Source organism: Zootoca vivipara, chromosome 6 (assembly GCF_963506605.1).
Source record: "Zootoca vivipara chromosome 6, rZooViv1.1, whole genome shotgun sequence".
Lineage (NCBI taxonomy): Eukaryota > Metazoa > Chordata > Lepidosauria > Squamata > Lacertidae > Zootoca > Zootoca vivipara.
Genome location: NC_083281.1, coordinates 20,854,892 through 20,882,694, shown reverse-complemented (window position 1 = coordinate 20,882,694; position 27,803 = coordinate 20,854,892). Strand labels below are relative to the sequence as shown.

General features: G+C 49.6%; 1 protein-coding gene across 6 annotated transcripts; it reads right to left on the bottom strand.

The window, feature by feature from the left end:
- Positions 1-50: 50 nt before the first annotated feature.
- Positions 51-27,803, bottom strand: LOC118087708 (apolipoprotein A-I-like). 6 transcript variants are annotated; one of them, XM_035120636.2, is made up of 3 exons: positions 15,774-15,871; positions 5,000-5,147; positions 51-1,467 (listed from the first exon to the last, which is right to left on the bottom strand). In XM_035120636.2, the coding sequence occupies exons 1-3, from the start codon at positions 15,814-15,816 to the stop codon at positions 963-965; spliced, it is 696 nt and encodes a 231-aa protein (XP_034976527.2). In that variant the 5' UTR covers positions 15,817-15,871; the 3' UTR covers positions 51-962. The 6 variants fall into 6 exon arrangements, with proteins under 6 accessions (XP_034976527.2, XP_034976526.2, XP_060131573.1 ...); XM_035120635.2 differs by lacking the exon at positions 15,774-15,871 and adding an exon at positions 7,263-7,748 and having other exon boundaries at positions 87-1,467; XM_060275590.1 differs by lacking the exons at positions 51-1,467; positions 5,000-5,147; positions 15,774-15,871 and adding exons at positions 12,234-12,961; positions 13,236-13,383; positions 27,628-27,762.

The following is a 27,803-nucleotide window of genomic DNA, read 5'->3' as shown; positions in this document are numbered from 1 at the left end:
TCAACCATTGTCACATATCCTGCAACGCTCTGTGGAGTAAGCACCATTTTGATCTGCTTCTGCCAGAAAAAGAGAAAATGCTATTAAAATAATTTATCATGCCCTGCACCCTCCATAGAATAAAGCACATGCTGCCACCATTATGTTAAAAAAGATATTGTGGAGTGTGGAGTACTTTAGTCCATGTGTGGTGGTTGTGCCCAGATATTACATCATTGTGGGGGTGGGATGTCAGGTTTTCAAGAGATTTGTAAAATCGCTTCCCAGCCTTTAATCCTTGATCCACTACTCATCTTCTCACTTAATCTATGATGAACAACCAAGAAATGTATTACACAAATAGCCTGTGGCTTTTCTTCTTGTTGTGGCATGCCTTTGTGATTGCCAAAAATTGGAAATAGTCTTCAACTTACCTTTTTCAAGAGGTCTGGAACACAACACTAAAAGAAAAGTTAATGCATAAACTTGAGAATCCTGAGGAAATTGGACAAATTTCAAGATACACAGTACATCTTCATTACCTTTGCCTCTTAATAAGGAAATAGCCGTAGCCCACCAAGTCATACTTAGGGCTAAGTAGTCTGGATTAAGACCATTTTATTGAAATTTACATGCATCGCCTGATTATATTATAATATGTAGTGATTTTATATTATAACAAGTAGTGCCATTTTCTCCATTTACATTTTTATATACAAATGCAATAAAATTATTTTCAGAAAACATTACTACATTAACACAGCCTCATTGGAGGCAGTTCCTTTATTATATGGTTTGGAGGAGGGAAGATATCACCAACAGCCTCTGCTCCCCACCCCCAAATTGCTGAAGCCACACAATTCAGTCGCTTCCCTTTTTTGACCCTTTCTGTTTCAAAGAGTTTGGCCAAGGTTCCATCCTCCATTGCTTATGAGAAGCTTCAGAGATCTGGGGGGAGCACTGGGGTATGTCAGCCCTGCTTCTTAAGAGTCTGTGTTGCGTTTTTTGATTGCCTCCAGAAGTGGGGTGACGTAGCGCTGCATGGTCTGGCTAAATGTCTCTATGCCCAGCTTGATCTTCTCCTGGGCCTGGTTGGCATAAGGCTCTAAGGACCTCTGGTATTCATGCAACTGGCGGTGAAGCTTCCGCGCGTAAGGGATCAGCTCAGGCCCCCTTTCTTCCACTTGCTGCTTCAGCTTCTCCTCCAGCTCCTGCACCCTGGGGACGACCATATTTCTCAGGGCCTGCGTGTGCGGTCCCAACTTCTCCGCAACTGGGCTGGTGTAGAAAGTCACTAGGGATTCCAGCCCCTCGTAGAGCTCTTCGGTGGCAGACCGTAATACGGCTAGGTTACAGCTGGCACCCACCAGAGCATGCCCAGACAACTGAACTGCCGCATGGTAGGCCTGTGTGATTTCGGGGGGCAGCTCAGCCTGCAGGTCCTGGAAGAATTTGCGCAGTTTTGCAACATCATCACGAAACAAGATTCTGTGGGGGTTCAGAAAGCATAGGGCTTTGTGAGCGGGATACAGAGCCAGTGTGGTAGTGTTTAGATTAGAATATTGGATGGGGAGGGGGGGTAGTGTTGGACAAATCTGTCCCAGGGGCCTTTCCCAGAGGGATTCAAATTTCCCTTTCAAAGGAGGAGTCTACACCACAATCAGGCATAAGCAGAATTATTGTTGGTCAACACATCACTGTGGGCAATGAACCCCCCCCCCCAGCTCATGCTGTTAAGAGGGGATTGCGCATTCCAGTTCCCATCACAGACAATTTATACCCTAAAACCATTCGAATATCCCTATTGGTTAAGAAATTGCAGTTTACAATTTAAGGTCCACAAATAATAATATTCTGGAGATCCCGAGTCATAAGATGGCTAGATTGGCCTCTACTAGAGCCAGGGCCTTTTCAGTACTGGCCCCAACCTGGTGGAACGCTCTTTCCCAGGAGACCAGGGCCCTGCGGGATCTGTCATCTTTCCGCAGGGCCTGCAAGACAGAGCTGTTCCGCCTGGCCTTTGGGTTAGACTCAGCCTGACCCCGGTGTTTTCCTCCCTCATGGCTTGGATTTATGGCCTACTTGAAATGAGGCTGCACTTTAAATTTTAATACTGTATTTTAATCTGTATTTTAATTAATTGTTTTTATGTTTTATTGTAATTCTGTTGGTGTCAGCCGCCCTGAGCCCGGTTTTTGACTGGGGAGGGCGGGGTATAAATAAAAATTTATTATTATTACTAGTGTATTTCAGCCCGTTTAATAACGGGCGCTAGAACATCCTGGGGTTCGGAGAAGCGCTTGTGCAGCGCTTCTCCGAACCCTGGGACCTGTCCTTACTGTCGGCGGCAGGGGGACAGGAACGGAGGAGGAGAAAGCGCTGTGTTCTCCTCCTCCGTTCCTCTCCCGCAGCCGCCGACAGGAAGAAGACATCCCAGGGTTCGGAGAAGCGCTTGCGCAGCGCTTCTCCGAACCCTGGGACCTGTCCTTGCTGTCGGCGGCAGGGCTTTCTCCTCCTCCGTTCCTCTCCCCCAGCCGCCGACAGGAAGGACGCGCGCACTCTCCCCCCCGCCTCCTCCGACCGCCGCTCCTCACGGCCAGGGAGGGTTGTGAGGAGGCCTTCGCCGGCCTCCACCCTCGCTTCCCTGACGTGCCCTGCAGTGAGGTGGTGTCCGGCGGGAGCGGCGGTTGGAGGAGGCAGAGGGGGGGGGAGAGTGCGCGCGCGCGGTCTCTGCTGTCCAATCCCTGTATCTCTGGGGCGCATGCGCAGTGACCCAGGGACACACGGGACAGCTTGGACGCAGGGACAACTTGGACATTATTATATAGGATTATTATTATTATTATTATTATTATTATTATTATTATTATTACATGCTTCCCTAAACACCCATTTCATGCCTACTCCCTAATATCTCTCTAATATGTCCCCCCTCTTTTACATACATCCCATGTCCATTTAAATTAGCAGTTTCCTCAACAGGGGTGTGTTTTCAAGTCACCCAGCCCTCATAAATCAGGAGGCTCTCTGGATCAGCATAGGCCACGTATGTCCGTTATGGGGGCCTAATCCGGCCTGCCGGTTGGTTCAGTCCGGTTCATTTCCTGGGATAAAACCCTTAAAAAAAGCTTAACAACTTTGGTCGGCCCTCACACATGTTCACTTCATCAAGTCTGGCCCTCTTTGAAAAAAGCTTGGGCATCCCTGGCATAGGCTATCAATCTGCTTCTACTACATTCCTTACTTAATTGTACCTTCTAGCAGAAAAATCCTCTTAGGGAGGATTCTAGCTTGTCAAACATTTGCCTTGTTTCATTTGTAGTGTCTCCAGCAATGTGAAACATGCAGATAAACAGTTCTGCAAAGGGCCCCTTCCTTTGGGCTGTTTTCGAACCTCTTTGTTCACAGAATCGGACTTAAGGCAGGCATGGTCCTCCTCACCATTCCTTCTCTAAGAATAAAACTCATTTTCATTCTGTTGTAAAAATTTTGCAGAGCTACACGGCCCTAGAATTAAGTGGATCCTTGACCCAGGAAGAGTCCAGGTATCCTGGCAAGCAGACAAAGTTTAAGCGTCTCCTGCCCACCAAATAACAGAGACCAAACCAGGACGTGCGAAGCAAGGCACTTTTATTTTTGCTGTTGCAACAGGGTCCTTCCTCTCACACAGGAGAACAAGGAAGGAACCCCAAACAAAGATGTCTTGCCCTTAAAAAGAGATTTGAAATTGGTTTCAGCCCACCCCCCAGAAGCATCATCCATATGTCACAGAAGGGGTGTAGCCCAAGACCCCCCCTCCCTAGATTCATCATAGGTACATCATGAAAGGGGAGGTCTGGTGGCAGTAATCTGAGCACCCTGGACCCTGCCCCCTGCCCCCAGAACCTAATCAACAAAATTGAGAGATATTTACATTTCCCTGTTTCCCAGCCAAGTTAATCACACCCTTTTGTCTGGCAGTCAGGTATCAGGATGCCAGGGATTATCACTTTAATTCCTGAGACAATGAGAAGGTTCCCCCCACCCCCCTTCTTCCTTGCAGAGGAACACCTGGTCAGAGAGAGTCAAAATGGTGTCAGTCAGGCCTGTTTTCCTGTGCTGCTTCAGACATGTTTCTGTACATTCATGTACATGTTTTATGAACAATTATTATATATATATATATGACCTCAAAATTCTTATAACAATATATTTATTCCATAAGGAGTCAGAACCCCAGTCAGCCATGAAGCTCACTGGGTGACCTTCGGCCAGACAAGGACCTAATCTACCTCTCAAAGTTGTTGTAGGATTAAAGTTACACACATGAAGTTACACTTCAGAGGAAAGGTGGAATAACAAACAAACGAAGGAAGGAAGGAAGCAAGCAAGCAAAGGAGGCAAACCTCCCTCACTGGGTGAGATATTCCAGAATTGGGGAGCCAGCCTTCATGTGACACTTTTACGCACATTTCATAAATTCCTAGAATTAAAAAATTAACAAAGTAGAAGAGGAAGTAAGAGCGGGGTGGAGGTGGGGGGTAACCTTTTCAGCCCTGGACGCTATATGCTTCATTCTGGGCAAATTTTCTGGGACCACCTATCAGTGGTGGCCAGAGCCAGAGGCAAAAGTTTGTGCCAACCATGAATGTAAAATTTCACTTTTGTTCAGTAGGCTACACACACTCAGACTTAGCGGTCTATATCCCAGCAATGCAAGCAAGAGGCATTAGCAGAGTCAAGGACACTTATTCCAGCCATGCAAAAGCTCTCTGACCAGGAGGAAGCGACGCAAGGTTGGTGAAGGGTATGGCCTGTGAGGAAAGGGTGTAACTGGGGCAGACACGTGACCTAGAGAGTGCCTCAAGGGCCAGATAGAGAGGTATGGAGGGCCACAGTTAGCTCCCAGGCTTCACATCCTTGCAAAGGAAAATCTAGCAAAGAAGAAATCCTACCAGCGTTCTCAAAGCTTCAGTCTGTGAAGTTCCTAGTTAATATCCCCAATCCCCTAAAATGGGGGAAAGGAGGTGGATCTGCTTACCTCAGTTCTTGTCCGAGCCTCGATCTTCTGACAAAGTTCAATTTATCCCACGCTTTCTCGCTGACCTTTCCCAGGAATTTAGTGAGGTCGTGCTTTAACTGGTCCAACTTGGAGACCCGTTTATCTGTTTGGGCAAAAGTCGGATGGCCTGGGAAAAGAAGCAAAACATCTGCATCACATCTTGTTGCGCAGGAAGTAAGGTGGGGCGGCCTTGGCCCACGGTCCTGGTAAACTCTGGCGCGGTCTGGGCTATCCAAGATATCGGCCGTTTGGGTGATCGTGGCCCTCATGGTCCAAGGGGGTAGCCACCCGGACCCCTCTGTCCTGCCGCGGTCACCAAAATGTTGCAAGGCAAATCTGCTGTCTCACTAGCACCATTAACTACTAGTGAGTTGGGTTGAAGAAAGAATCCAGAAAGTTTATTTACTGCAGTAAAGAGTTTCAGCAGGATCGCTGTACAAAGGCTGAACCCCACCCAAACGCCCGGGGGGGGGTCTTTATAGGTTTCTTACACAAAGCAATACAATTTCCTCCGATCATATGCATTCTCATTGCCTCATTCTAAGAAGCATACAAGCTATTGTTAGCCAGAACTCATATGGTGATATTATTTTAACACGGTACTATTGCAAATCAAATTCCGAGTCCCATTGCGGGGGGTGGGGGTGGGGGTGAAAATTGCCATGTATCTTGACTTTTGGCATAAGTAAAGGTAAATATACCCTTGACCATTACGTCCAGTCATGGACGACTCTGGGGTTGCGGCACTCTTCTTGCTCTACAGGCCGAGGGAGCCTGCGTTTGTCCGCAGACAGCTTCCAGGTCATGTGGCCAGCATGACTAAGCCGCTTCTGGTGAAAGCAGTGCAGCGCACAGAAACGCCATTTACTTTCCCTCCGGAGCGGTACCTATTTATCTACTTGCACTCTGACATGCTTTCAAACTGCTAGGTGGGCAGGAGCTGGGACCGAGCAACGGAAGCTCACCCTGTTGTGGGGATTCGAACCGCCGACCTTCTGATCGGCAAGCCCTAGGCTCAGTGGTTTAGACCACAGCGCCACCCGCGTCCCTGTGACTTTTGGCATAGGTCACATCAAAAAAAGGTTCCTGTGCTTTTTCTGAAGATTGTGCCTGCAGTTCCTGCTATGTGCTGCAGAATTCATACAGGAATCCAGGCAGCTGCCTGTGGGGATCTGCTCCTCTTAAGAGAAATTTAAGCTGAAAGGGTACTTTAGGCTACGAAGATAACTACTACCGAAGACGTCATGATTATTTCCCCACCAGCCATCCCCACACAGTTGTGCTGCCAATGCATCAAAGGAAGAGATTAGACCTACACAGGCCCAGGCTATTGACCCTAAAAAAACAACGTGATTTGCAGAATGGACTCTGCTTCAGCAAACCCAAATCTAGGATTTTTTGGAGCCTGGAAGGGGACAATCATGGCTTGATCATGAGGTGAGTTGGAGACCTAGCCTCAGGTGGTGAGTTTGGGGCCCAATTTATGCTCAGCTAATTTGAGAAAACATAATCTAAAATATTGTGCCTGCCTCTCCTCAGCCCCCCCCCTCCCGGCTAATACGTTAACCCCACCTTCTTTCCAGTGCCATGGCCCTGATCTAGTTCACCAAACCCCCCTCTCAGCTACCTTTTTGTCTTCTATAAAAAGTCAGGACTAATAGATCTCCTGCATTATTTGTTGCTTGATGCTGAGAAGTGGATCTTGGTGGACGTTTCAGATTTTGAACACACACCACATTCCTTTGTTTTTCAACTCTATATATGCAGACTTAGACCGGCGGCTTAAAGATTTGTTATGTGGTGCATTAGACAAAGCTGTTGACAACCGTAAATAGTATTTATTTTAATCAGCTTGTGGGTTCTGCTTCTGATGCAATGTTGTGGTGATACAAAGCTGACATTGTTTCCTCATTTTGTTATATTGGTGCTGCCTCTGCCTTCCTTCCAGGAACTCTGAGTTGCCTAAGTGAGTTGCTCTCAAGGCCAAACGACACATTACAAGGGATATGCTTGAAAATGGCATAACCTTATTCTGCACCTTGGTCCAGATCCGACTGGATCTGTATCTAAGATTTCAGCACATTTCATATGTTCATCTGAACACAGGTACATGAGGGAGTGAGATCATAATTCCAAATAACCATACCTCCATGTTCCAAGTCCGTGAGAAAGCAGGGAGCTCACCCACTCAAAAAAAGAGACTTCAGAGTTCCCCTCTAGACTGAGGTAACCACCCACTCACCTGTGAAGAGGTACAAGACCAGTGTGATGACAATTAACTTCATAGTGGCTCAGCGGAGGGTCCTGAGAATCCACTTGCTAGGGTGAAGGCAGGGGCTCTCTATCTGAGCAGGGGGTGCTCGGAGGGGAATAAATTATTGCTTCCATCCTCAGCTTCTGTAATTCATTAACACAGGGCGCTGGATGAGCTTCCTGCGCCAGCACCTCGAGTCATTGCCCCCACGTCCAACTGGCACAAAAAGGAAGAGCTTGAACATTTGAAAGAGCTTGAACTTCAGTTTGCCAAGGACAGCAGGTGGGTTGCTAAAACAAAATGAAGGAATTTAAAAACAACACGCAAACTTTGGAAGGGTTCTGTGAGATCAGACCAAAGACCCGTCTGATGTAGCATCCTGTATCTCATAGGGCCAACTGATGGGAATTGTAAAGAAGATACTGTACAGTGGAACCTTGGTTTATGAACACCTCGGTTTATGAATTTTCGGTTTACGAACTCCGCGGACCCATCTGAAACGGATTAATTCACTCTCCATTACTTTCAATGGGAAAGTTCGCTTCAGTTTATGAACGCTTCAGTTTATGAACAGACTTCCGGAACCAATTACACCCATGCTTCGGGTTAAGTACGCTTCAGGTTGAGTACTCCGCGGACCCATCTGGAATGGATTAATCCACTTTCCATTACTTTCAATGGGAAAGTTCGCTTCAGTTTATGAACGCTTCAGTTTAAGTACTCCGCGGACCGTCTGGAACAGATTAATCCACTTTCCATTACTTTCAATGGGAAAGTTCGCTTCAGTTTATGAATGCTTCAGTTTATGAACAGATTTCCGGAACCAATTGTGTTCATAAACCGAGGTACCACTGTATATTAATTACTAGCTAATCCCTGTGACTGCCACCACCCTGTCTAGGGTTGCCAGGTCTGCTTCCAAAAAATAGTGGACAAGCGGGGGGGGGGGGTAAATTAAATTAAATTAAATATTTTCTTATTTGCTGCTGCTCCTGCGCGTCAGGAACAGGAAGAGGTGACTTTTTCTTTCGCGCCTCTCCCTTTTGTTCTCCCCACGAGTCAGGAACAGGCAGGGCAGAACTCCAGTAAGAGGCACCTCCCCCCCCCTTTTTTAAATGTCTTGTTAAACAATTGAGTATGAGTAATAATTTTTCAGGAGAAGCGAGTTCAATGGATATTCGATCTTTGTCTCATTCTTACTTATGAAAAAAAAGACAAAACGCGATTCTCCTATCCTCATTCTCTTAGACTGTACACAGCTTTAAATCACATACCATTTCATCATAAAGCTTTTGAATAAAAAAAAGTCCACTATTTTGTGGAAAAAAATAGTGAACATAATGTGAAAAAAGCGGACTGTCCGGTCAAATAGTGGACACCTGGCAACCTTAATCATAGCTGCCAAGTTATCCCTTTTTTTAAAAGGGATTTTCCCTTATGCTGAATAGGCTTCCTCGTGAGAAAAGGGAAAACTTGGCAGCTATGCCTTAATCACTGTCCCGTCCCATGACGTATCACGCCCCCTCTTCCCCCCACCCCCAGGTCATCCCTGTGACTGGCCTGACCTATCCCATCCCCCACCCCCCCACCCAGGTGAGTCAGTACCTCCATTTGGCCTAGTCTGTAAAGGCTTCGGCCTAGTATGTAAGCAGGAAAGGTTTTATACCGGTAGGTGTAGTCGTAGCCGCTGCTAGAGGGCGCTGGTTTGCAACCTGGTTCTTTTCCCAGCATGCATTTTCGTCTGAGTGGTGAGTTTTGAAACAGGGGGTTTGGTTTTTTTTACCTGGCACAGGTTTGACATCTGTCTTAGCAAACTTTCCTATAGCCTTTAGACATTCGCATGTGATGTTGTGTCAAAATTTCACCTCAATTGGTCAAGCGGTTTTGTTGAACATTGGAGAGGAAGGAACATACCCAGTTTACATTTTTATGTATACAGTCGTACCTCGGGTTACGACCACCTCGGTTTGCGAACAGTTCGGGTTACGAACTGCGCAAACCCGGAAGTGTTTTCGCCGTGTGCGCGTGCGCAGAAGCGGCGCGCGCGCGATCGCGCATGCGCAAAATGGCGGCGCCCATCGCGTTCGGGTTACGAACTATTCGGGTTACGAACTGCGATCCGGAACGGATCGCGTTCGTAACCCGAGGTATTACTGTATAGATAGTTTCTCCTATATAGGCCCATGTGTGTGGAATAATAAGCAAATGAATTACAGCTGCAAGCCTGTATTCAAAGCATGAAGCTTAGCAGACTCTCTGACTAGAGAGAGCCCCTAGCAGAATTTAATTCTCATCATTAGGCAGTTTTGTTAGGCATAGGAATAGGCTAGTAAACCCAGTGTCAAGTTTCCTTCTACCTCTTCTGCATGAATAGACCACACACTGAAGTATGTTTTAAAATGATTTACTTACAGATTTAAGGTCTCATAGAAATTTTTGAGTTTGAAGGTACCACGGGGGTCATCTACCGGTATTCCAGCCCCCTGCAATGCAGGAACCTCAATCATGCCTTGTCCTATCAGCAACACTAGAAAATGCAGTCAAAATATTATTGGGTAGAAATACAGCAGTGTAGTTTCTGACATGTGTCTGAAGCTGGGAGCTTGTAATGAGGAATGTCCTTGCTCCGTGGCTCACATTGCAAAGAGGAGAAGGAGGAGAAGGAATACATCACTTACTCCCTCACTGATGGTGGGCTGAGAGGGCTTGACCCAACTGAGCCTACTCCAGCAATTCAAACTCTGTGGTCCTTAACCCCTTCATATACCAACTAGCAAGCATGCAGTTGTGTTTTGACTGTAAAACTTTCCACACCAGGTAGGTGCATATTTACTTTATTTTTTATTACATTTATATTACACCTTTCCTGCATGGAGCTCAAGGTGGCACAACTGGTTTTCCTGCTAAACCCATTTTATTCTCACAGCAATGCCCCTGTGAGGTAGCCTATGCTAAGAGGCTGTGCCTGGTTCAGGGTCACCCAGTGAACTGCTGGAGTGTGGCTCAGAATCCTAGTCTCCCAGGTCCTAGTCCAACACACTAACCACTAGGCCACACCATCTCTCATTCAGTGTTGCATCTGGACTATCCACAGACAGCATCCCTGAACCTCTAGGCCAGGCATCCCCAAACTTCGGCCCTCCAGATGTTTTGGACTACAATTCCCATCTTCCCCGACCACTGGTCCTGTTAGCTTGGGATCATGGGAGTTGTAGGCCAAAACATCTGGAGGGCCGCAGTTTGGGGATGCCTGCTCTAGGCAATGTCCACAGGCCCCTGCTATATCCCTGCCTAGATATTGTTTAGAGGGTTTCTTTCTACCCTGCTTTTGGGGAAGTTTGGAATGACTTCTATGAGTCAGGACCCTGTAATGAAGAAAGTACGGACAGTATTGTTGTACTACATGGCATGGTTGGATACCAGGTAGTATCTATCCACCTTTTTGCATGTCATGCATAATTGTATAAACCTCTGTCATCTCATTTCTTTCTCGCCTTTCCTCTCAACTAAGTACAGTAGTCCCAAATGGGGCGCGGGTGGCGCTGTGGGTTAAACCACTGTGCCGCTTGGGCTTGCCAATCAAAAGGTCGGTGGTTCGAATCCTCACGACGGGGTGAGCTCCCATTGTTCGGTCCCAGCTCCTGCCAACCTAGCAGTTTGAAAGCACATCAAAGTGCAAGTAGATAAATAGGTACCGCTCCGGAGGGAAAGTAAATGGTGTTTCCGTGCGCTGCTCTGTTTTCACCAGAAGCGGCTTAGTCATGCTGGCCACATGAACTGGAAGCTGTTTGCGGACAAACAGCGGCTCCTCGGCCTGTAGAGCGAGGTGAGCGCCGCAACCCCATAGTCGTCCGCAACTGGACCTAATGGTCAGGGGTACCTTTACCTTTAAATGCGCTCATCTCGCATTATTGGCCAGGGGAGCCGGCTTATAGCTTCCAGGTCATGCACAGAGGTCCAGCACTGAGGGCCTTCTGGCGGTTCCCTCCCTGCAAGAAGTGAGGTTACAGGGAACCAGGCAGAGGGCCTTCTTGGTGGTGGTGCCCTCTCATCAGATGTCAAGGAAATAAACAACTATCTGACTTTTAGAAGACATCTGAAGGCAGCCTTGTTTAGGGAATTTTTTAATGGTTGATGTTTTATTCTGTTTTTAATCAGTTGGGAGCTGCCCAGAGTGGCTGGGAAAACCCAGCTGGATGGGTGAGGGTCTAAATAATAAATTATTATTATTATTCGCCTGGCATTCAGCCAAAAATTGCTGCCAGAGAAGGTTACCGATCAATAAAAACAAGACAGTCCTTGGACACGATTTTTTTTTAAAAAAAGACATAGCACAGAAATAAAATGGCTTGTGATGGAGGAGGAAATAAGTCAAAGGAGGTACTGGTTTTGGGGTGCAAGTTCTTCCAATGGCCAGCTGGACAGAAACTGTTCTGGGGAAGGAGGAGCTGAAAGCGACTGGACTCTCAGCTGCGTACATGGAGTGGCCCTGCATCCCTTCCTTCCTCTGCTACAGCAGGAAACAATTGGTGTTGCCCATTGTGTGTGTGTGTGTGTGTGTGTGTGTGTGTGTACTGTAAACCTGCACTGCCTCAAGAGAAAGGAGGGGAGGAGGAAAGGTGGACTCTCCCGCCCCTCCCTTGCCAGAGTCCCAAAGCCTCTCCAAAGGTGCTACCGTATTTCCAGGGAGCCCTCTAGTCACTTGGGCCAATGAAGGCTTCCCCTAAAACTCAAGGAGCAGCTTCAGGGTAGGGAAAGTGAAAGGGACTCCTCATTTCCACCCCGTGGGCCAAGGAAGTTGAGCTCCCCCTACGCAACTGTTATGTGCACAACATAACCCACGTGTTGGATCACAGGTGTATTGAGAGTGCTTCACTTTTGCTTGGCTGAAGAAGATATATTTGCAAAAGCCAACAGAAGGAGGTGGGTTAAAGGGAAACAGGCCACACATCCAGCAGAGGTTGTTAGGAACTCCTTTATTATACCATCTGGAGAAGATTTGCCCACCCAACCCACCTCCCAGCCAAGGTCTTGTAGACACAATTACCAATGTAAGCTTTTTCATTCTAATCTCTCTTTAGATGCTGCGTGAGATTCCATCCCCGTATACATGTGAGAGGAGAAATAATCATGGATTTGGGGAAAACACTGGGGCTCTAGCCCACGCCCTAAAGTCATCTCTGTACTTTTGGCGCAATTGCAGAATGGGACCAATGTACGGCTTCAGTAAGTGCTTGTGGATTGTCTCCACTCCTTTTCTGATCAACTCCTGGGTGTGGTCAAAATAGGGCTGAATGTCTGCCTGCAATTCTTGCAGCTTCTTAAAGTGTGGATCCAACTGGGTTCTCAGAGCTTGCACTTGCTGCGGCAGCTTCTCATCTATCTTATGGTTGATATCCTGGGCATGGGCGACGACGACACCGCGTACGGTTGCTGCGTACGGTCCGACCCTCTCTAGGATGGGATCCGCGTAACCCGCCAGGGCAGATTGCAAAGCTTTGTTAAGCTCTTCTAATTTATACCTCCCATGTCTCCGCAGGTCAAACGGGGCACTATAAGCCTTCTCCACAACCAGTGCTGGCACCCCCACAAACACATCTAAAGCTTCCAAAAAATCCTCAGGTAACTCTTTGTTCAGGTTTTGCAAGCGCCTCCTAATATTCAAAAAGACATCCTCTAGAAGTTCCCTGTAGGGGGAAAAAAGAACAGAGGATTGGAAAGCTTTAAGAAGCCGCCCACAGTGGGAGGGGAAGGGGCTGGGAGAGGGGGCTGGCCGAGCCATCGGGTCAAGTGGTGGCAGTGGGGCTGGCTCAGAATTCAGTGGTTCAGCTCCCATACCTTCCCCAACCCCAGAATGTTATGCCGGCACCACTTCCACCCATCCATTCTCTAGAAATAACATCTCCTCTTTTCTACGTGGGAAGAGGGCAGTACAGAGTGGAACAAGTCTGTTTTGCTTACCGAATCCCCGAGCCCTCCTCTCTTCTTTCAATGATGGCGACTTTCCCAAGCAATGTTTTGAAGAAGCTTTCAGCATCTTCTCTCCCCTGTTGGGTTAGCTTCTCCAGCTTGGAATCCGGCTCATCTCGGAGGACAGAAGCCCAAGTCCCTAGAAGTCCCCAAAAATAAAAAATTCTGCATTGCACCGTCCACTGCAGGAAGTGCAAAGCCTGTTTGGTACACCAAGATGCAACTCCAAGCTTCACATATAGATTCCTTTCTTTAATGTTTGAGGGTCAAAATTAGAAGGTCTTTGTTAGGGCTGGTGCCTCACCCTCTCAAGAAAGGTAGAAACAAAATAGTTTATGTCAGTGTTTCCCAACCCCTTTTTGGCCATGGCCCATTTCTGACCTTGTTTTCTTCCTGTAGCACCCCCCATAGCCAAGGGGGGTAGCTGCCCCCAATAAGTAAAAATCCATACAAATCTGAGGCTCTGCCCCCCCCCCCCCAAAATCCTGGCTATGCCCATGCCCCCACCCGTCTACCAGTAGAAAGGAGCTCTTTAAATGTTTTGCTTTTCAATACAACATGTTTCATTTATAATTTTAATAATTTATACAAAATTACTTAAATTGATAGGAACATAATAAAATATTGTTGAAGCTGAAAAACACAGAATCATGGAGCTGGAAAGGGACCCCAAGGGTATTCTGTCTATTGAAAACCCCTGCAATGTAGGAAACTCAGCTAAAGCATCCATGACAGATGACCATCCAACCTCTGCTTAGAAACCTCCAAGGAAGGAGAGTGCAGAACCTCCCGAGGGAGATTTCCATGTATTAAAAAAAAGTAAACAACATTTATGTGACAACACTTCTGTTCTGTCCCCAGTTATTACATGGGAGCAGAACAACAGTTATTTGACACAGAGGGGGAAACCTACAGATACAGGCCAAAAGGCACACAAGGAGTTCTGTATATATGGGAGAATTTTTAAAAGCAAGTGGCCCTGGCTGCCTAGATAAAACACTATAACGCCCCACACCCAGGACTGCCTTAAGCATATGCAGCGCTGGGGTGCAAAGATCCGCCGTGGCCCCCCCAGTTGCCCAGTCCCAGGTGTGCAGGAAGGCCGAGCCTGCCGGTCGCCTCAGCACCTCACTGGCTTGGTCGCCCCTGAATCATAGCTGCCAAGTTCCGGCAGTGGTGTAGCACCAGCAGTGGTGTGGCACCGGAAGTCGCTTCTACGCGACTTCCGGACATGTGTAGGAGCGACTTCTGGCGCCATGGCCATTTTGGAAATGGGCAGAGCGGCACCAGAAATATGGCCGCTGGCAGGAGCTGCTTTCCAGGGGATTTACAGGAGATAAATCCATTTGGGAGACCAGTGGGAAACAGTAAGAAAATATGGGCGTTTCCCGGGCAAAACGGGGTACTTGGCAGTTATGCCCTGAACAATGTGAGTACGGTAGGGTGAGTGTGTGTCCTCCTAACAGAGAATACCCGAATGGCTGTGTGGTCTAGGTTCAGTTGAAAGTACCATGAGAAGGGAGAGAGCTTCAGGGCTCTTGGCATTGCCCATCAATACAGGGCTGTCTTAAGCAGGTCGGGCGCCCGGGCGCCGTGGTGCGCAGATCGCTCCGCCGCCCCCGCCCCGTTTCTTGCCGTGGCTGGTGGGCAGGCTGACCCGGCGCCCCGCACCACCCAGCCTACCCCTAGAGCCGGCTCTGCATCAATGCTTAGCAGCCAGACTGAGAAGACAACCACACAGCTCAGAGAAGACAACCACACAGCTCACCGGACTACAGACAGCTCCGGCAACCTCTTTTGTCCTCTTTGTCAAAGGGCACCCTTAGGTAGAGGCAGGTAGGCAGAGGGAGAGGAAGTCATAATAAGTCCTTAAGCCTTGGCTGACCAGACTAAAGACCCATTTTGCCCAGTCCATTCTTTGTCTCCCGAACACTGAACGTGGAGCTTCAGTTTAGCTAATATCTACGTTGCTAACTGCGAACCTAGCAGTTCGAAAGCACGTCAAAGTGCAAGTAGATAAATAGGTACTCCTACAGCAGGAAGGTAAACAGCGTTTCCATGTGCTGCTCTGGTTCGCCAGAAGCGGCTTTGTCAGGCTAGCCACATGACCCGGAAGCTGTACGCCGGCTCCCTTGGCCAATAACGCGAGATGAGCACCGCAACCCCAGCGTCGGTCACGACTAGACCTAAGGGTCAGGGGTCCCTTTACCTTTACCTACCGTGTTTCTCATATTATAAGACACGTCTTATATTTATTTTTTCCTCCAAAAAACACACTATGGCTTATTTTCAAGGGATGTCTTATTTTTTTCCTCCTCCTCCTCCTGCCGCGGCCGGCATTGCTGCTGCGCCTATCACTATGTCTTATTTTCGGGGTATGGCTTATATTCCTTGAATGCTTAAAAATCCTGCTATGGCTTATTTTATGGGTATGTCTTAAAATATGAGAAACAGGGTATGTTGCTAAATTTACACCCCACAAGGTGGAATGCAAGGCAGCTGCTAGCCTGATGTTGACCTTCCACTCACCTGTCAGGACGGCCAAGGACAGTGTGAGGATGAAGAACTTCATGGTGGGTCCTGGGAACCTGCTGGGATGAAGGTAGGGGCTGCCTCTGAGTCCGTGGAGCCACGAGGGGAGGCTACTTATTCCTCCCAACCTCCTCCTCCTTTGCCTCCTGGGTCACTCATTAACATTTTGGGGCTATTGGAGGGCAGGTGCCTTCCTTTGGTATCTCCCATGGTCATTGCAAAACTACAGAGGGGACAAACTTTTAAAATTTCTGATTTAACCAAATAAATAGCTGAAGGCAACACAGGATATCCAAACAGATTAACCAACTGTCTCAAAACATTTAAAATGTGTATGCAACAGAGGCATATTGGGATATGCCCAATATGCCAGCAAGTTTGGAAAACTCAGGAATGGCCAGAGGATTGGAGAAGATCAGTCTACATCCCAATTCCAAAGAAGGGCAGTGCCAAAGAATGCTCCAACTACCGCACAATTGTGCTCATTTCACATGCTACCGTGTTTCCCCTTTTTTAAGCCGTAGTCATAAAGTAAGCCATGGCAGGATTTTTGAGATTTTTAAAATATAAGACATACCCCGAAAATAAGACATGCAGGCACCCAGCAGCGAAAGTGGGAACGGGGCCGAGGATGCCTTTGGCGAAAAGTTGGGGGGGGGGGTCGGGAAGTTCCATTTGGTGTGGGGGGGAGTTGGAGGGAGGGAGACACCGCTGACCGGGCTCGTTGCCTCTTTTTTCTATTCACGTTGTTTGTTCCTGTAAAATGCCCGCAAGCCGGCTAAGCAGGAAAGAAAGGGGAGAGGACTTGCGCGTTTTCCCTCCCCGCCGACACCTTTTTCCTCTTTCTCTCCCCCCCCCCCCCGGAAGCTTCCTCAACCCGTGCTGGGCGCCGACCCGGCAGGCTGCTTCTTTGATCCGGCGGCCTGCCGGGTCGGCGCTGATCAGTGCTGCGCGGAGCACTGGATCGAGGAGCCGGTCTGCAGAGTCAGCGCCCAGCAACGCCGTGGGAGGCGATGCTCTGTGCGGCGCTGCTGGGCGCTGACTCTGCAGACCGGCTCCTCGATCTGGTGCTCCGCGCAGCACTGATCAGTGCCGACCCGGCAGGCCACTTCCTTGATCCGGTGGCCTGCCGAGTCGGCGCCCAGCTGCCGATCCGAGGAAGCCCCGCTGTCGACGCCAGTCTCCAAGCTGCGCTTCGGCTCGGGGGACTGGCGGGGAAGGCAGGCAGGCAGGCGGCAAGCAGCGCCCGCTGAGCTTCGGCTCCGGGACTGTTGTTGCCTGCCTGCCTGCCTTCCCCGAGGAAGCCCCGCTGCTGCCGCCAGTCCCCCGAGCTGCGCTTCAGCTCAGGGGACTGCCACACGCCTGACATCAGCGGGGCCGGAATCCGCTCCCCGCTGCCTCTGGTTTCAGCCCCCGCGCGCCTTCTCCCGGGGAGTCTCGGTGCGGCGCTTCGCAGGCGGCCCCCGCGGGAAGCCTGCAGCTACGGCAGGGACCTGACCTAGCAGCAGAGGTGGCGGAGGTGGCCCTCCCGGGCCATTTTCACGTGCCGCAGATGGGAGTGCATTGATTCCTGCAGGTTGCACGCACACGCCCTGCCTGCTCTCCCTGCAGCCCAGAACTGGCGGCTGCTGCAGCGCAGAGCGCTCGGAGAGCCCAGCAGCGCCGCGGAAGCAGAGAGCCTGCAAGGAGGGAGGAGGAGGAGGACTCCTCTGTGCTGCTTGGCGGTGGCACTTTAGCAGCATGATCATGGACACCCCGGGGTAGGGGCCCTTCCTGGCAGGGTGGCTGCGGCCCCTCAGCACAAGCCGAGACCCAGCGCTGACGGGATGCCCCCTCCTCAGCCCAGCCTGCTCCATCTGAACGCGGGGAGGGAAGGAAGGCATGGGCGTATGTGTGTGTGTGTGTGCACGCGCGCACGGTCTAGCCCGCCACAAATTCTGAGGGACAGTGAACTGGCCCCCCACATTAAAAGTTTGCTGACCCCTGTCCTGGACAGTGTTGCATGCTCTCCACCTGCTCTGGCTTCCCATATATTACCAAGAACAGCTGTAAGGTACTGTAATAAGAATAATAAAAAAGACATCCCCTGAAAATAAGACACCGTGTGTTTTTTTGAGGAAAAAAAGTTATAAGACGGTGTCTTAAAAAAGGGGAAACACGGTAGCAAGGTTATGCTTAAAATTCTACAAGGCAGGCTTAGGCAGTATGTGGACCGAGAACTCCCCGAAGTGCAAGCTGGATTTCGAAGGGGCAGAGGAACCAGAGACCAAATAGCAAACATGCGCTGGATTATGGAGAAAGCTAGAGAGTTCCAGAAAAATGTCTACTTCTGCTTCATTGACTATGCAAAAGCCTTTGACTGTGTCGACCACAGCAAACTATGGCAAGTTCTTAAAGAAATGGGAGTGCCTGATCACCTCATCTGTCTCCTGAGAAATCTCTATGTGGGACAAGAAGCTACAGTTAGAACTGGATATGGAAGAACTGATAGGTTCAAAATTGGGAAAGGAGTACAACAAGGTTGTATATTGTCTCCCTGCTTATTTAACTTATATGCAGAATTCATCATGCGAAAGGCTGGACTAGATGAATCCCAAGCCGGAATTAAGATTGCCGGAAGAAATATCAACAACCTCAGATATGCAGATGACACAACCTTGATGGCAGAAAGTGAGGAGGAATTAAAGAACCCTTTAATGAGGGTGAAAGAGGAGAGCGCAAAATATGGTCTGAAGCTCAACATCAAGAAAAACCAAGATCATGGCCACTGGTCCCATCACCTCCTGGCAAATAGAAGGGGAAGAAATGGAGGCAGTGAGAGATTTTACTTTCTTGGGCTCCTTGATCACTGCAGATGGTGACAGCAGTCACGAAATTAAAAGACGCCTGCTTCTTGGGAGAAAAGCAATGACAAACCTAGACAGCATCTTAAAAAGCAGAGACATCACCTTGCCTACAAAGGTCCGTATAGTTAAAGCTATGGTTTTCCCAGTAGTGATGTATGGAAGTGAGAGCTGGACTGTAGGGATCTGTACAGTGATAAAAAGGATACATGGAAGACCCTGGGATAAAGACTGATTGAGCAGGATATTCCTGGATTAAAGAATTCAGTGAGTAGGGTGTTCTCAGTCCAAACCAGGTTGCTGACACGTATCTGATACACAGATCTACAGGCCTTGCTACAAGTGGTAAACAAGCACATTGCAAGTTAGTGTAAATTGAGTTAGCCATTTGGCTGAAAACATTTGGCTCAAGCAGATCTGGGTGAAAGGGCATCTGTTAATCTTCTTCCTTCTGCTGGCCTTTGAAAAGCTGACAAACCTGTTTTCTGACAAGACACTGTTAATCTATGCAAGAATTCCTGGGCCCCTTTCCTTTCTTTAGTTGTAGTTTCTTTGAAGTCCAGGAAGTCTTTTTAGCATCTGGGTGTTAGTTCCAGATCTTCCCAACAGTATCAGATTCAAGGTGGGAGGAAACCTGGGAGGGGTTTTAGAACTTAGGATGAATTCTATTGGATGATTTGAATTTTTGTAACCTTTTGATATTGTAATAAAAAGATCTGGCGAGGGGAGAGCAGGACGCACTTTTCCTCCCAGAGATTTGCTGGTTGAATCTCTGTCCTTTGTCTTTTGTTTCCATGTGGTATTCCCACACTGGACCATAAAGAAGGCTGATCGCCGAAAAATTGATGCTTTTGAATTATGGTGCTGGAGGAGACTCTTGAGAGTCCCATAGACTGCAAGAAGATCAAACCTATCCATTCTTAAGGAAATCAGCCCTGAGTGCTCACTGGAAGGACAGATCGTGAAGCTGAGGTTCCAATACTTTGGCCACCTCATGAGAAGAGAAGAATCCTTGGAAAAGACCCAGATGTTGGGAAGGATTGAGGGCACACGGAGAAGGACAGAGGACAAGATGGTTGGACAGTGTTCTTGAAGCTACGAACATGAGTTTGACCAAACTGCGGGAGGCAGTGGAAGACAGGAGTGCCTGGCGTGCTATGGTCCATGGGGTCACGAAGAATCGGACATGACTAAACGACTAAACAATGCAACAAAGGGGAATCCTGGGCAGCTCGTAGCCTGATGTTGACCTTCCATTCACTTGTCAGGCCAGTGTGAGAAGAAGGAACTTCATGATGGTTCAGAAGGCAGGGGCTGTCTCTGAGCAAGGGAAGAACCATCTGTTCCATCCACGTCCACCCCTTATTCCATTGTCATTTATTAACACAGAAGGGCACTGATGATCACATGCCTCTCGGTGGTGCACAGCTTCTCTTGCCTTCTCCTGTGGTCTTGCCCCAGTGTCTAAATCCACTGGCACAAAGCAGAGACAATCAGGATGAGGCCAAGCTGTTTTGACACCCTATAGTGGAAATTGATTTTTGACACTCCTCCTCCCCAAAATGCCATAGCAACTTATTTATATCACACCTTTCCTCCAAGGAGCTCAAGGTGGCATGACTGGACCATTTTATAGTCATAATAATCCTGCAAGGTAGGCTAAGCTAAGAGACTGTGGGTTTTTTTAATGTCATTTCCAGAACCTTTTCCAACACTTCAAAATCATTTTTAAGGTGAGGCAACCAGAACTGTACACAGTATTCCAAATATGGTCACACCATAGATTTGTATGATGTCAGTATGGTATCATAAGTTTTCAATTCCTTTCCTAATGATCCCTAGCCCAGAATTGGCCTTTTTCACGGCTGCCATGAAGGAGCCAACAGAAGGAGGAGGGTTAAAGGGAAACAGGCCACACATCTAGCAGAGGTTGTTAGGAACTCCTTTATTATCCCATCTGGAGAGGATGTGCCCACCCAACCCACCTCCCAGCCAACGTCTTGTAGACACAATTACCAATGTAAGCTTTTTCATTCTGATCTCTCTTTAGATGCTGTGTGAGATTCCATCCCCGTATACATGTGAGAGGAGAAATAATCATGGATTTGGGGAAAACACTGGGGCTCTAGCCCACGCCCTGAAGTCATCTTTGTACTTTTGGCGCAATTGCACAATGGGACCAATGTACGGCTTAAGTAAGTGCTTGTGGATTGTCTCCACTCCTTTTCTGATCAGCTCCTGGGTGTGGTCAAAATAGGGCTGAAGGTCTGCCTGCAATTCTCGCAGCTTCTTAAAGTGCGGATCCAACTGGGTTCTCAGAGTTTGCACTTGCTGCGGCAGCTTCTCATCTATCTTATGGTTGATATCCTGGGCTTGGGCGACGACGGCACTGCGTACGGTTGCTGCGTACGGTCCCACCCTCTCTAGGATGGGATCCACGTAACCCGCCAGGGCAGATTGCAAAGCTTTGTCGAGCGCTTCTAAGTTATGCCTCCCATGTCTCCGCAGGTCATACAGGGCAGTGATAGCCTTTTCCACAACCAGTGCTGGCACCCCCACAAACACATCGAAAGCTTCCACGATCTCATCAGGTAACTCTTTGTTGAGGTTTTGCAAGCGCCTGCTAATATTAAAAAAGACATCCTCTAGAAGTTCCCTGTAGGGGGAAAAAAAAGAACAGAGGATTGGAAAGCTTTAAGAAGGAAAAGGGAGAGTTTGTCCCACTGCTGTTTACCCCTGAATTGGAACAAGTGTCAATAGTTTTTCTGCGGACTGATGTTTGTTCTGATTTAGTGGTAAGCAGGTAAGTTTTTCTAGGGAAAGCGATGTCACAAACGAAAACCTGCTTCGACCTGCTTAGTCACAGCAGGCAGACCTCTTTCATTGAGTGGGAGGATCTTGAATTTAAGGGGCAGCCTTCCTTGTCAGGTGGGCAGGGCCGGTGCGTCCATTTAGGCGAACTAGGCAATCGCCTAGAGCGCCAAAATGGAGGGGGCGCAGGCCAGCCTGCCCAGGGCTGTCCTAGCCCTGGGCAGCGCCACTCCGCCGCTTCAGCTGAGCCCTCCCCCCCAACTCCCCATCGCGCCCTCTGGCAAGGCCAAGCGCCGGCCAACCAGAGCGCGCGACGGGAAGCTGGGAGTTGCGGTGCTGTGGGCTGGAACGCTGAACTCGTGCTCCGCCGGGCTGTGCTGCCTCCGCCTGCTCAGCCCGCTGCTTTTGGGGCGAACCGTGAGGGAGGGCTTTGCTGCGAGGGAGGGAAACGGAGCCCTCCTTCAAGGCTTTGAAGCAGCAAAGCCTTAAAGCAGGGCTCCGTTTCTCTCCCAAACGGCTTGTTTTGGAGCAGCGAGGCTAGGCAGGAGCTAAGTGTCTCCTGCGCAGCCCCGCTGCCCCAAAACAAGCCGTGAGGGAGAGAAACAGAGCCCTCCTTCAAGGCTTTGAAGCAGCGAAGCTGGGCAGGACGGTCCCGAGGAGACGGTCCCGCTGCTTCAAAGCCGTTTCTCTCCCTCTCCCAGCTGCTTTGGGGCGAGCAGCGAGGGACGGCTCCATCTGGGCCGCTTTCCCTCCCCCCGCCCCACAGTGAGCCGGAGAGAAGGGATACGCAGCCGCCCCTCGAGAGGTGGCGACAGGATCAGCGCCCTGAAAGAGCTCCTTTCGGGGCACTCATCCCGCCGCCGCCTCTCACAAGAGCAGGCTTCCTCCCCCCCTCTTTCTTTCTTTCTTTTTTTCTTTTTTTCTCTCTCTCTCTTACACCCCTCCCTCCCTCCCTCCCTCCCTTCCCTCTCTCTTCCCTCCCTCCCCCTCTCTCGCTATTTCCCTCTTACCCCCTCCTCCCTTTCTCTCTCTCTCTCTTTCTTTCCTTCTCACCCCTCCCTCCCTTCTCTGTCTCTTCCCTCCCTCCCTCCCTCCCTCCCTCCTTTCCTCTCCCTCCCTCCCTCCCTCCCTCTCTTTCCTTCCTTCCTTCCTTCCTTCCTTCCTTCCTTCCTTCCTTCCTTCCTTCCTTCCTTCCTTCCTTCCTTCCTTCCTTCTCTCTTCCCCCTCCCTCCCCACCCTGCACTATTATTATTCTGTGGTAGCAGGACTGCCACTGCTTTGGAACATGTAGCAGAGATCATGGTTACAAGGAACAGGTTGGCTGTGAAATACATCTGTGCTTGAAATATGATTTGGGGGGTGGGGCGCCAGAAGGTGATCTCGCCTAGGGCGCAAAAAACCCTAGCACCGGCCCTGCAGGTGGGGCAGCCAAATATGGCTTTGCCTGCACCCGTTTCTCCTTGCTTTAAGTGGGGAGAGAGCCTTCCTGGCAGGGTTCACTTGATCTGCCCATCTGCCGAAGGGGAGGCACAGGGGAGACAGCACCACCCTGAGTCGATGTGGCTTGAGCTGTCGCTATCCAAGATTTCTGTTCAAACACCCAGGATTTTAAGACTCTGTTCTGAGGAGGATTCCAAGGTGGGCATCTGTGGTGGTCATGTAATTTTAATATGAACATTCATAACTGGACTAGACCAGCGTTTCTCAACCGGTGTTCCGCGGCACACTACTGTGCCGCGGGACGCTGGCTGGTGTTCCGTGACGAGAAGGGCGATTTGCATTCTCACGTCGCTGACCGCGTCGTGACCCGGCCGGCTTCCTTTCCGGCGGGTCAGCGTTGCCTATTGGCGGAGGAAGCCGGCCGGGTCACGACGCGGGCGCCAAACACTGGAATGGGGGAGCTTCTTCTGCACAGTCTCAGCGGGAGCTGCTGCCGCTGCCCGAGGGACAGGCAGAAGCGTGCAGGCGGCCCATCCCCGCGTTCCCGGGGCAGCGAGAAAGATTCGCTTGCCTGCTGCTGGTGCCAAACTCCAGAGCGCCGCTCTCCCCTTGCGCGCAGGCGTTCAGCGTTCCGCTCGCTAACAAGGAAACATGGCCGGGAAAGGAGGGAGGGAGGGAGGGAGCAGTGGGAGCGGAGAGCCTCCGCCAAACAGGTAACTCAGAATTTTTAAAATCTGTGACATACTCTTTGCAAATATTTAAATTAAATGTGCTAAGTACATTTTCTTTTCCTAAATTATCTTGCTGGGGAGGAGGAGGCAGGGGGGGAAGGCTGCGCAGGGCTTCCCTTTGCCGGGCCAGAGCGGCGGCGGCTGCCTGGGGCGGCTGGGAGGGAGGCGGCGGCAGCTGCGCGCCCGTGTCTGCCCGCCTGGGGTCTATGCGTGCCGTCTAACGTGTCCCCGCTCGCTCCGCAGGCTCTGCGCCTGGTGGGTCCGCTTCCAAACTAAACTAAATATAGGGCGGCACAGAGTTGGTGTGCCGCGGGATTTTTTTTCATAGAACAAGTGTGCCGTGGCCCCAAAAAGGTTGAGAAACACTGGACTAGACAGTTGTGCTGGTCGTAGCAATTGCATCCCCGAACCCAAACGTGGATCGGTCGAGTGAATGTGCTCCTAAGCTGGTCTAGTTTAGCAATGTTATTTTTCAGATAATATTACAGGCTCTGCATCTGGCTGTTTTCTATTTCTCCATTTCTCCTAAGCGAGCAAGTCACGTCTGCTCTGCGGTCTAGTAAAGCCAGATGCTGCCTTAGTTCACAATTGGCATTGACAATTGGCTGTTAAGTAGTTTCCTTTGATAGCTAGGTAGGAGATGTGTGGAGAGATGTGCTGGATGAATTTGATTGGTTCTTTTGAATTCTGTGATGTAATTCCTTTATGTAACAAAGGCAGCCTGGGCAGAGTGCAGGGAGGCTCCTCTCTCTTCTTCACTCTTTCCCACTTTCGCCCAGAGCGTTGCAGGTCAAAGTCTCTGTCTGTCTGTCTGCCTTTACCTGACTCCATTTGCCCTTGGACTCATGCACTCCTACAGGCATCTTCCTGTCTGCTGCCTGAGGGGCTTCATGTAGCAGTGTGTGTCACCTGTTATACCCTCAGCCCTGCCACACATGCCGCCCGCAGTGGGAGGGGAAGGTGCTGGGAGAGGGGGCTGGCCAAGCCACGGGGTCAAGTGGTGGCAATGGGGCTGGCTCAGAATTCAGTGGTTCAGCTCCCATACCTTCCCTAACCCCAGAATGTTATGCCGGCACCACTTCCATCCATCCATTCTCTAGAAATAACATCACTTTTCTACGTGGGAAGAGAGCAGTACACAGTGGAACAAGTCTGATTTGCTTACCAAATCCCCGGGCCCTCCTCTCTTCTTTCAATGATCATGAATTTATCAAGCAATGTTTTGATGAAGGTGTCAGCATCTTTTCTCCCCTGTTGGGTTAGCTTCTCCAGCTTGGAATCCGGCTCATCTCGGAGAACAGAAGCCCAAGTCCCTAGAAGTCCCCCAAAATAATAATTCTGCATTGCACCGTCCACTGCAGGAAGTGCAAAGCTTGTTTGGTACACCAAGATGCAACTCCAAGCTTCACATATAGATACCTTTCTTTAATGTTTGAGGGTCAAAATTAGAAGGTCCTTGTTAGGGCTGGTGCCTCACACCCACAAGTAAGGTAGAAACAAAATAGTTTATGTCAGTGTTTCCCAACCCTTTTTGGGCCATGGCCCATTTCTGACCTTGTTTTCTGGACACAGCCGGGGGGGGAGCTGCCCCCCAATAAGTAAAAATCCATACAAATCTGAGGCTCCGCCTCCCCCCCCATTCTGGCTATGCCCATGCCCCCACCAGTCTACCAGTAGAAAAGTAGCTCTTTAAATGTTTTGCTTTTCAATACAACATGTTTCATTTATAAATCCCGGACCAGCAGTGGTGTAGCACCAGAAGTCGCTTCTACGCGACTTCCGGACATGTGTAGAAGCGACGCTGCTTTCCAGGGGATTTACAGGAGATAAATCCATTTGGGAGACCAGTGGGAAACGGTAAGAAAATACGGGGGTTTCCCGGGCAAAACAGGGTACTTGGCAGCTATGCCCTGAACTCATGGCGCAGAGCCAGCCACAGCAGAAGAGCCTGCCGCGGCGCTCTAATCGATGGGTGGGCTCTTCCCTGGACTCAACTTTTGGGCCCCGGACACTTGGCCTGGTGCCCCTGAGAGACCGGCGCCTGGGTGCCTCGCACCCCTAGTGGCTATGGGTAAGATGGCCCTGCCCACACCCTAACCTGGAAGTAAGGCTCTACTGGTCAAAGCGAGAGCCGAAGCGATCACCCACTCCTGCCAGAAGCAAACCAGAAGAAAACCCACATGGCAAAAAGCAGCACCAGGCCCTGGTTGGTCACCCCAGACCTGCTTGTGATTGGCCAAGCAGATAGCCATCCAATCAGGATTTAAAATAAAAATGAAAATGATTCCCCCCTTCATTTCTCACTTCCCTCTGTGGCCTCCTAGCCCCATGCTGTGGACTCTCATTTACACAATTTTCACCTGTGCCACCCTAGGAATATCCTGGGGGGGGGGTGTCAGGGGGCCACATGGTCCCCAGTTGGGAAACACTGGTTTATGTTATTTATGTGGGAAATGTTGTAATTTTTTCTACTGTCTGTGCAGGAGCTGAGGCTGAAATATGGTCTAGTATTGTTACTAGGCAAAGAAGCAGACACTCCGGGCACATGTGGTTGCAGGTGTGGCACAAAACACCTGGGGCTTGCGCCTCTGGGTCACTTGCTAAAAACACTGTTGCTGTATGTAGGTTTTATTTTAAAGTATTTGTTTTTTATCGTATATTTTGGAAATGTACTTCCAGGGTTTTTTCCTTTAAATTTTTTTTGCCCCCCCAAAAAGAGTGGGGCCTTAGGCTATAGCTTGTTTAGCTTATACGTAAATCTGGCCCTGTTCCCACCACTGTATTATAACTCTCTCTCTAAAATGGGGACATGAGGTTTCAAAAACACAAGCCCTGTGGTTCCAGCCACATGTCAGAGAAGCCAAATAGGATCCCAGCCAGTTGTCACATAGTTTTGTTCTGGAAATGGTACAGACTGAAGGGGTATTTATAATTTCCCTATAGATCATCCCCCCCCCACCTCAGCTTGGCCTGCTGGCACCCCCCCCCCCCAACTAGATCTGCCAGCAGAGGAAAGAAATTAGCCCTCTACAGTCGTTGGCTATTGACCGTGCAACAGTGATTTGCAGAACAGACTTTGCTCCCTCAGAGCCACATCTAGGACTTTTGGAACGAGAAACTGGGTTTGATCAGATGAACTGAAGGACCTCCCTATATTGGGGCACAGCTGAGGGGCAGTAGAAGCAGGCCAAATGCCAACCAACATGTAGCCTTAACCTCTTGCAGTAGTTGTTTGCAGGGAAGAGCTTCCTTGTCATGACACTCTGCATGCAAGTTTCCCCAAAGTGATTCCTCTAAGGGGCAGCACCCTAGGGAATCTTTGGAGCTCTTCCTACACTGTGAGTATGGTAGGGTGAGCATGTGTCCTGCTTCACAGAGAATACCTGAATGGCTGTGTGGTCCAGGTTCAGTTGAAAGAACCCTGAGAAGGGAGAGAGCTTCAGGGCTCTTGGTGTTGCCCATCAATGCTTAGCAGCCAGACTGAGAAGACAACCACACAGCTCACCGGACTGCAGACAGCTCCGGCAACTTCTTTTGTCCTCTTTGTCAAAGGGCACCCTTAGGTAGGGGCAGGCAGGCAGAGGGAGAGGAAGTCATAATAAGTACTTCAGCCTTGGCTGACCAGACGAAAGACCCATTTTGCCCAGTCCATTCTTTGTCTCCCAGCCACTGAATGTGGAGCTTCAGTTTAGCTAATATCTACGTTGCTAACTACTAACCTAGCAGTTCGAAAGCACGTCAAAGTGCAAGTAGATAAATAGGTACTCCTACAGCAGAAAGGTAAACGGCGTTTCCGTGCGCTGCTCTGGTTTGCCAGAAGCGGCTTTGTCATGCTGGCCACATAACCCGGAAGCTGTACGCCGGCTCCCTCGGCCAATAACGCGAGATGAGCGCCAAAACCCCAGAGTCGGTCACGACTGGACCTAATGGTCAGGGGTCCCTTTACCTTTACCTATGTTGCTAAATTTACATCCCACAAGGTGGAATGCAAGGCAGCTGCTAGCCTGATGTTGACCTTCCACTCACCTGTCAGGACGGCCAAGGACAGTGTGAGGACGAAGAACTTCATGGTGGTTTGGTGGAGGGTCCTGAGAACCTGCTGGGATGAAGGTAGGGGCTGCCTCTGAGTCCGTGGAGCCACAAGGGGAGGCGGCTCCTCCTTTGCCTCCTGGGTCACTCATTAACATTGTGGTATTGGTGGG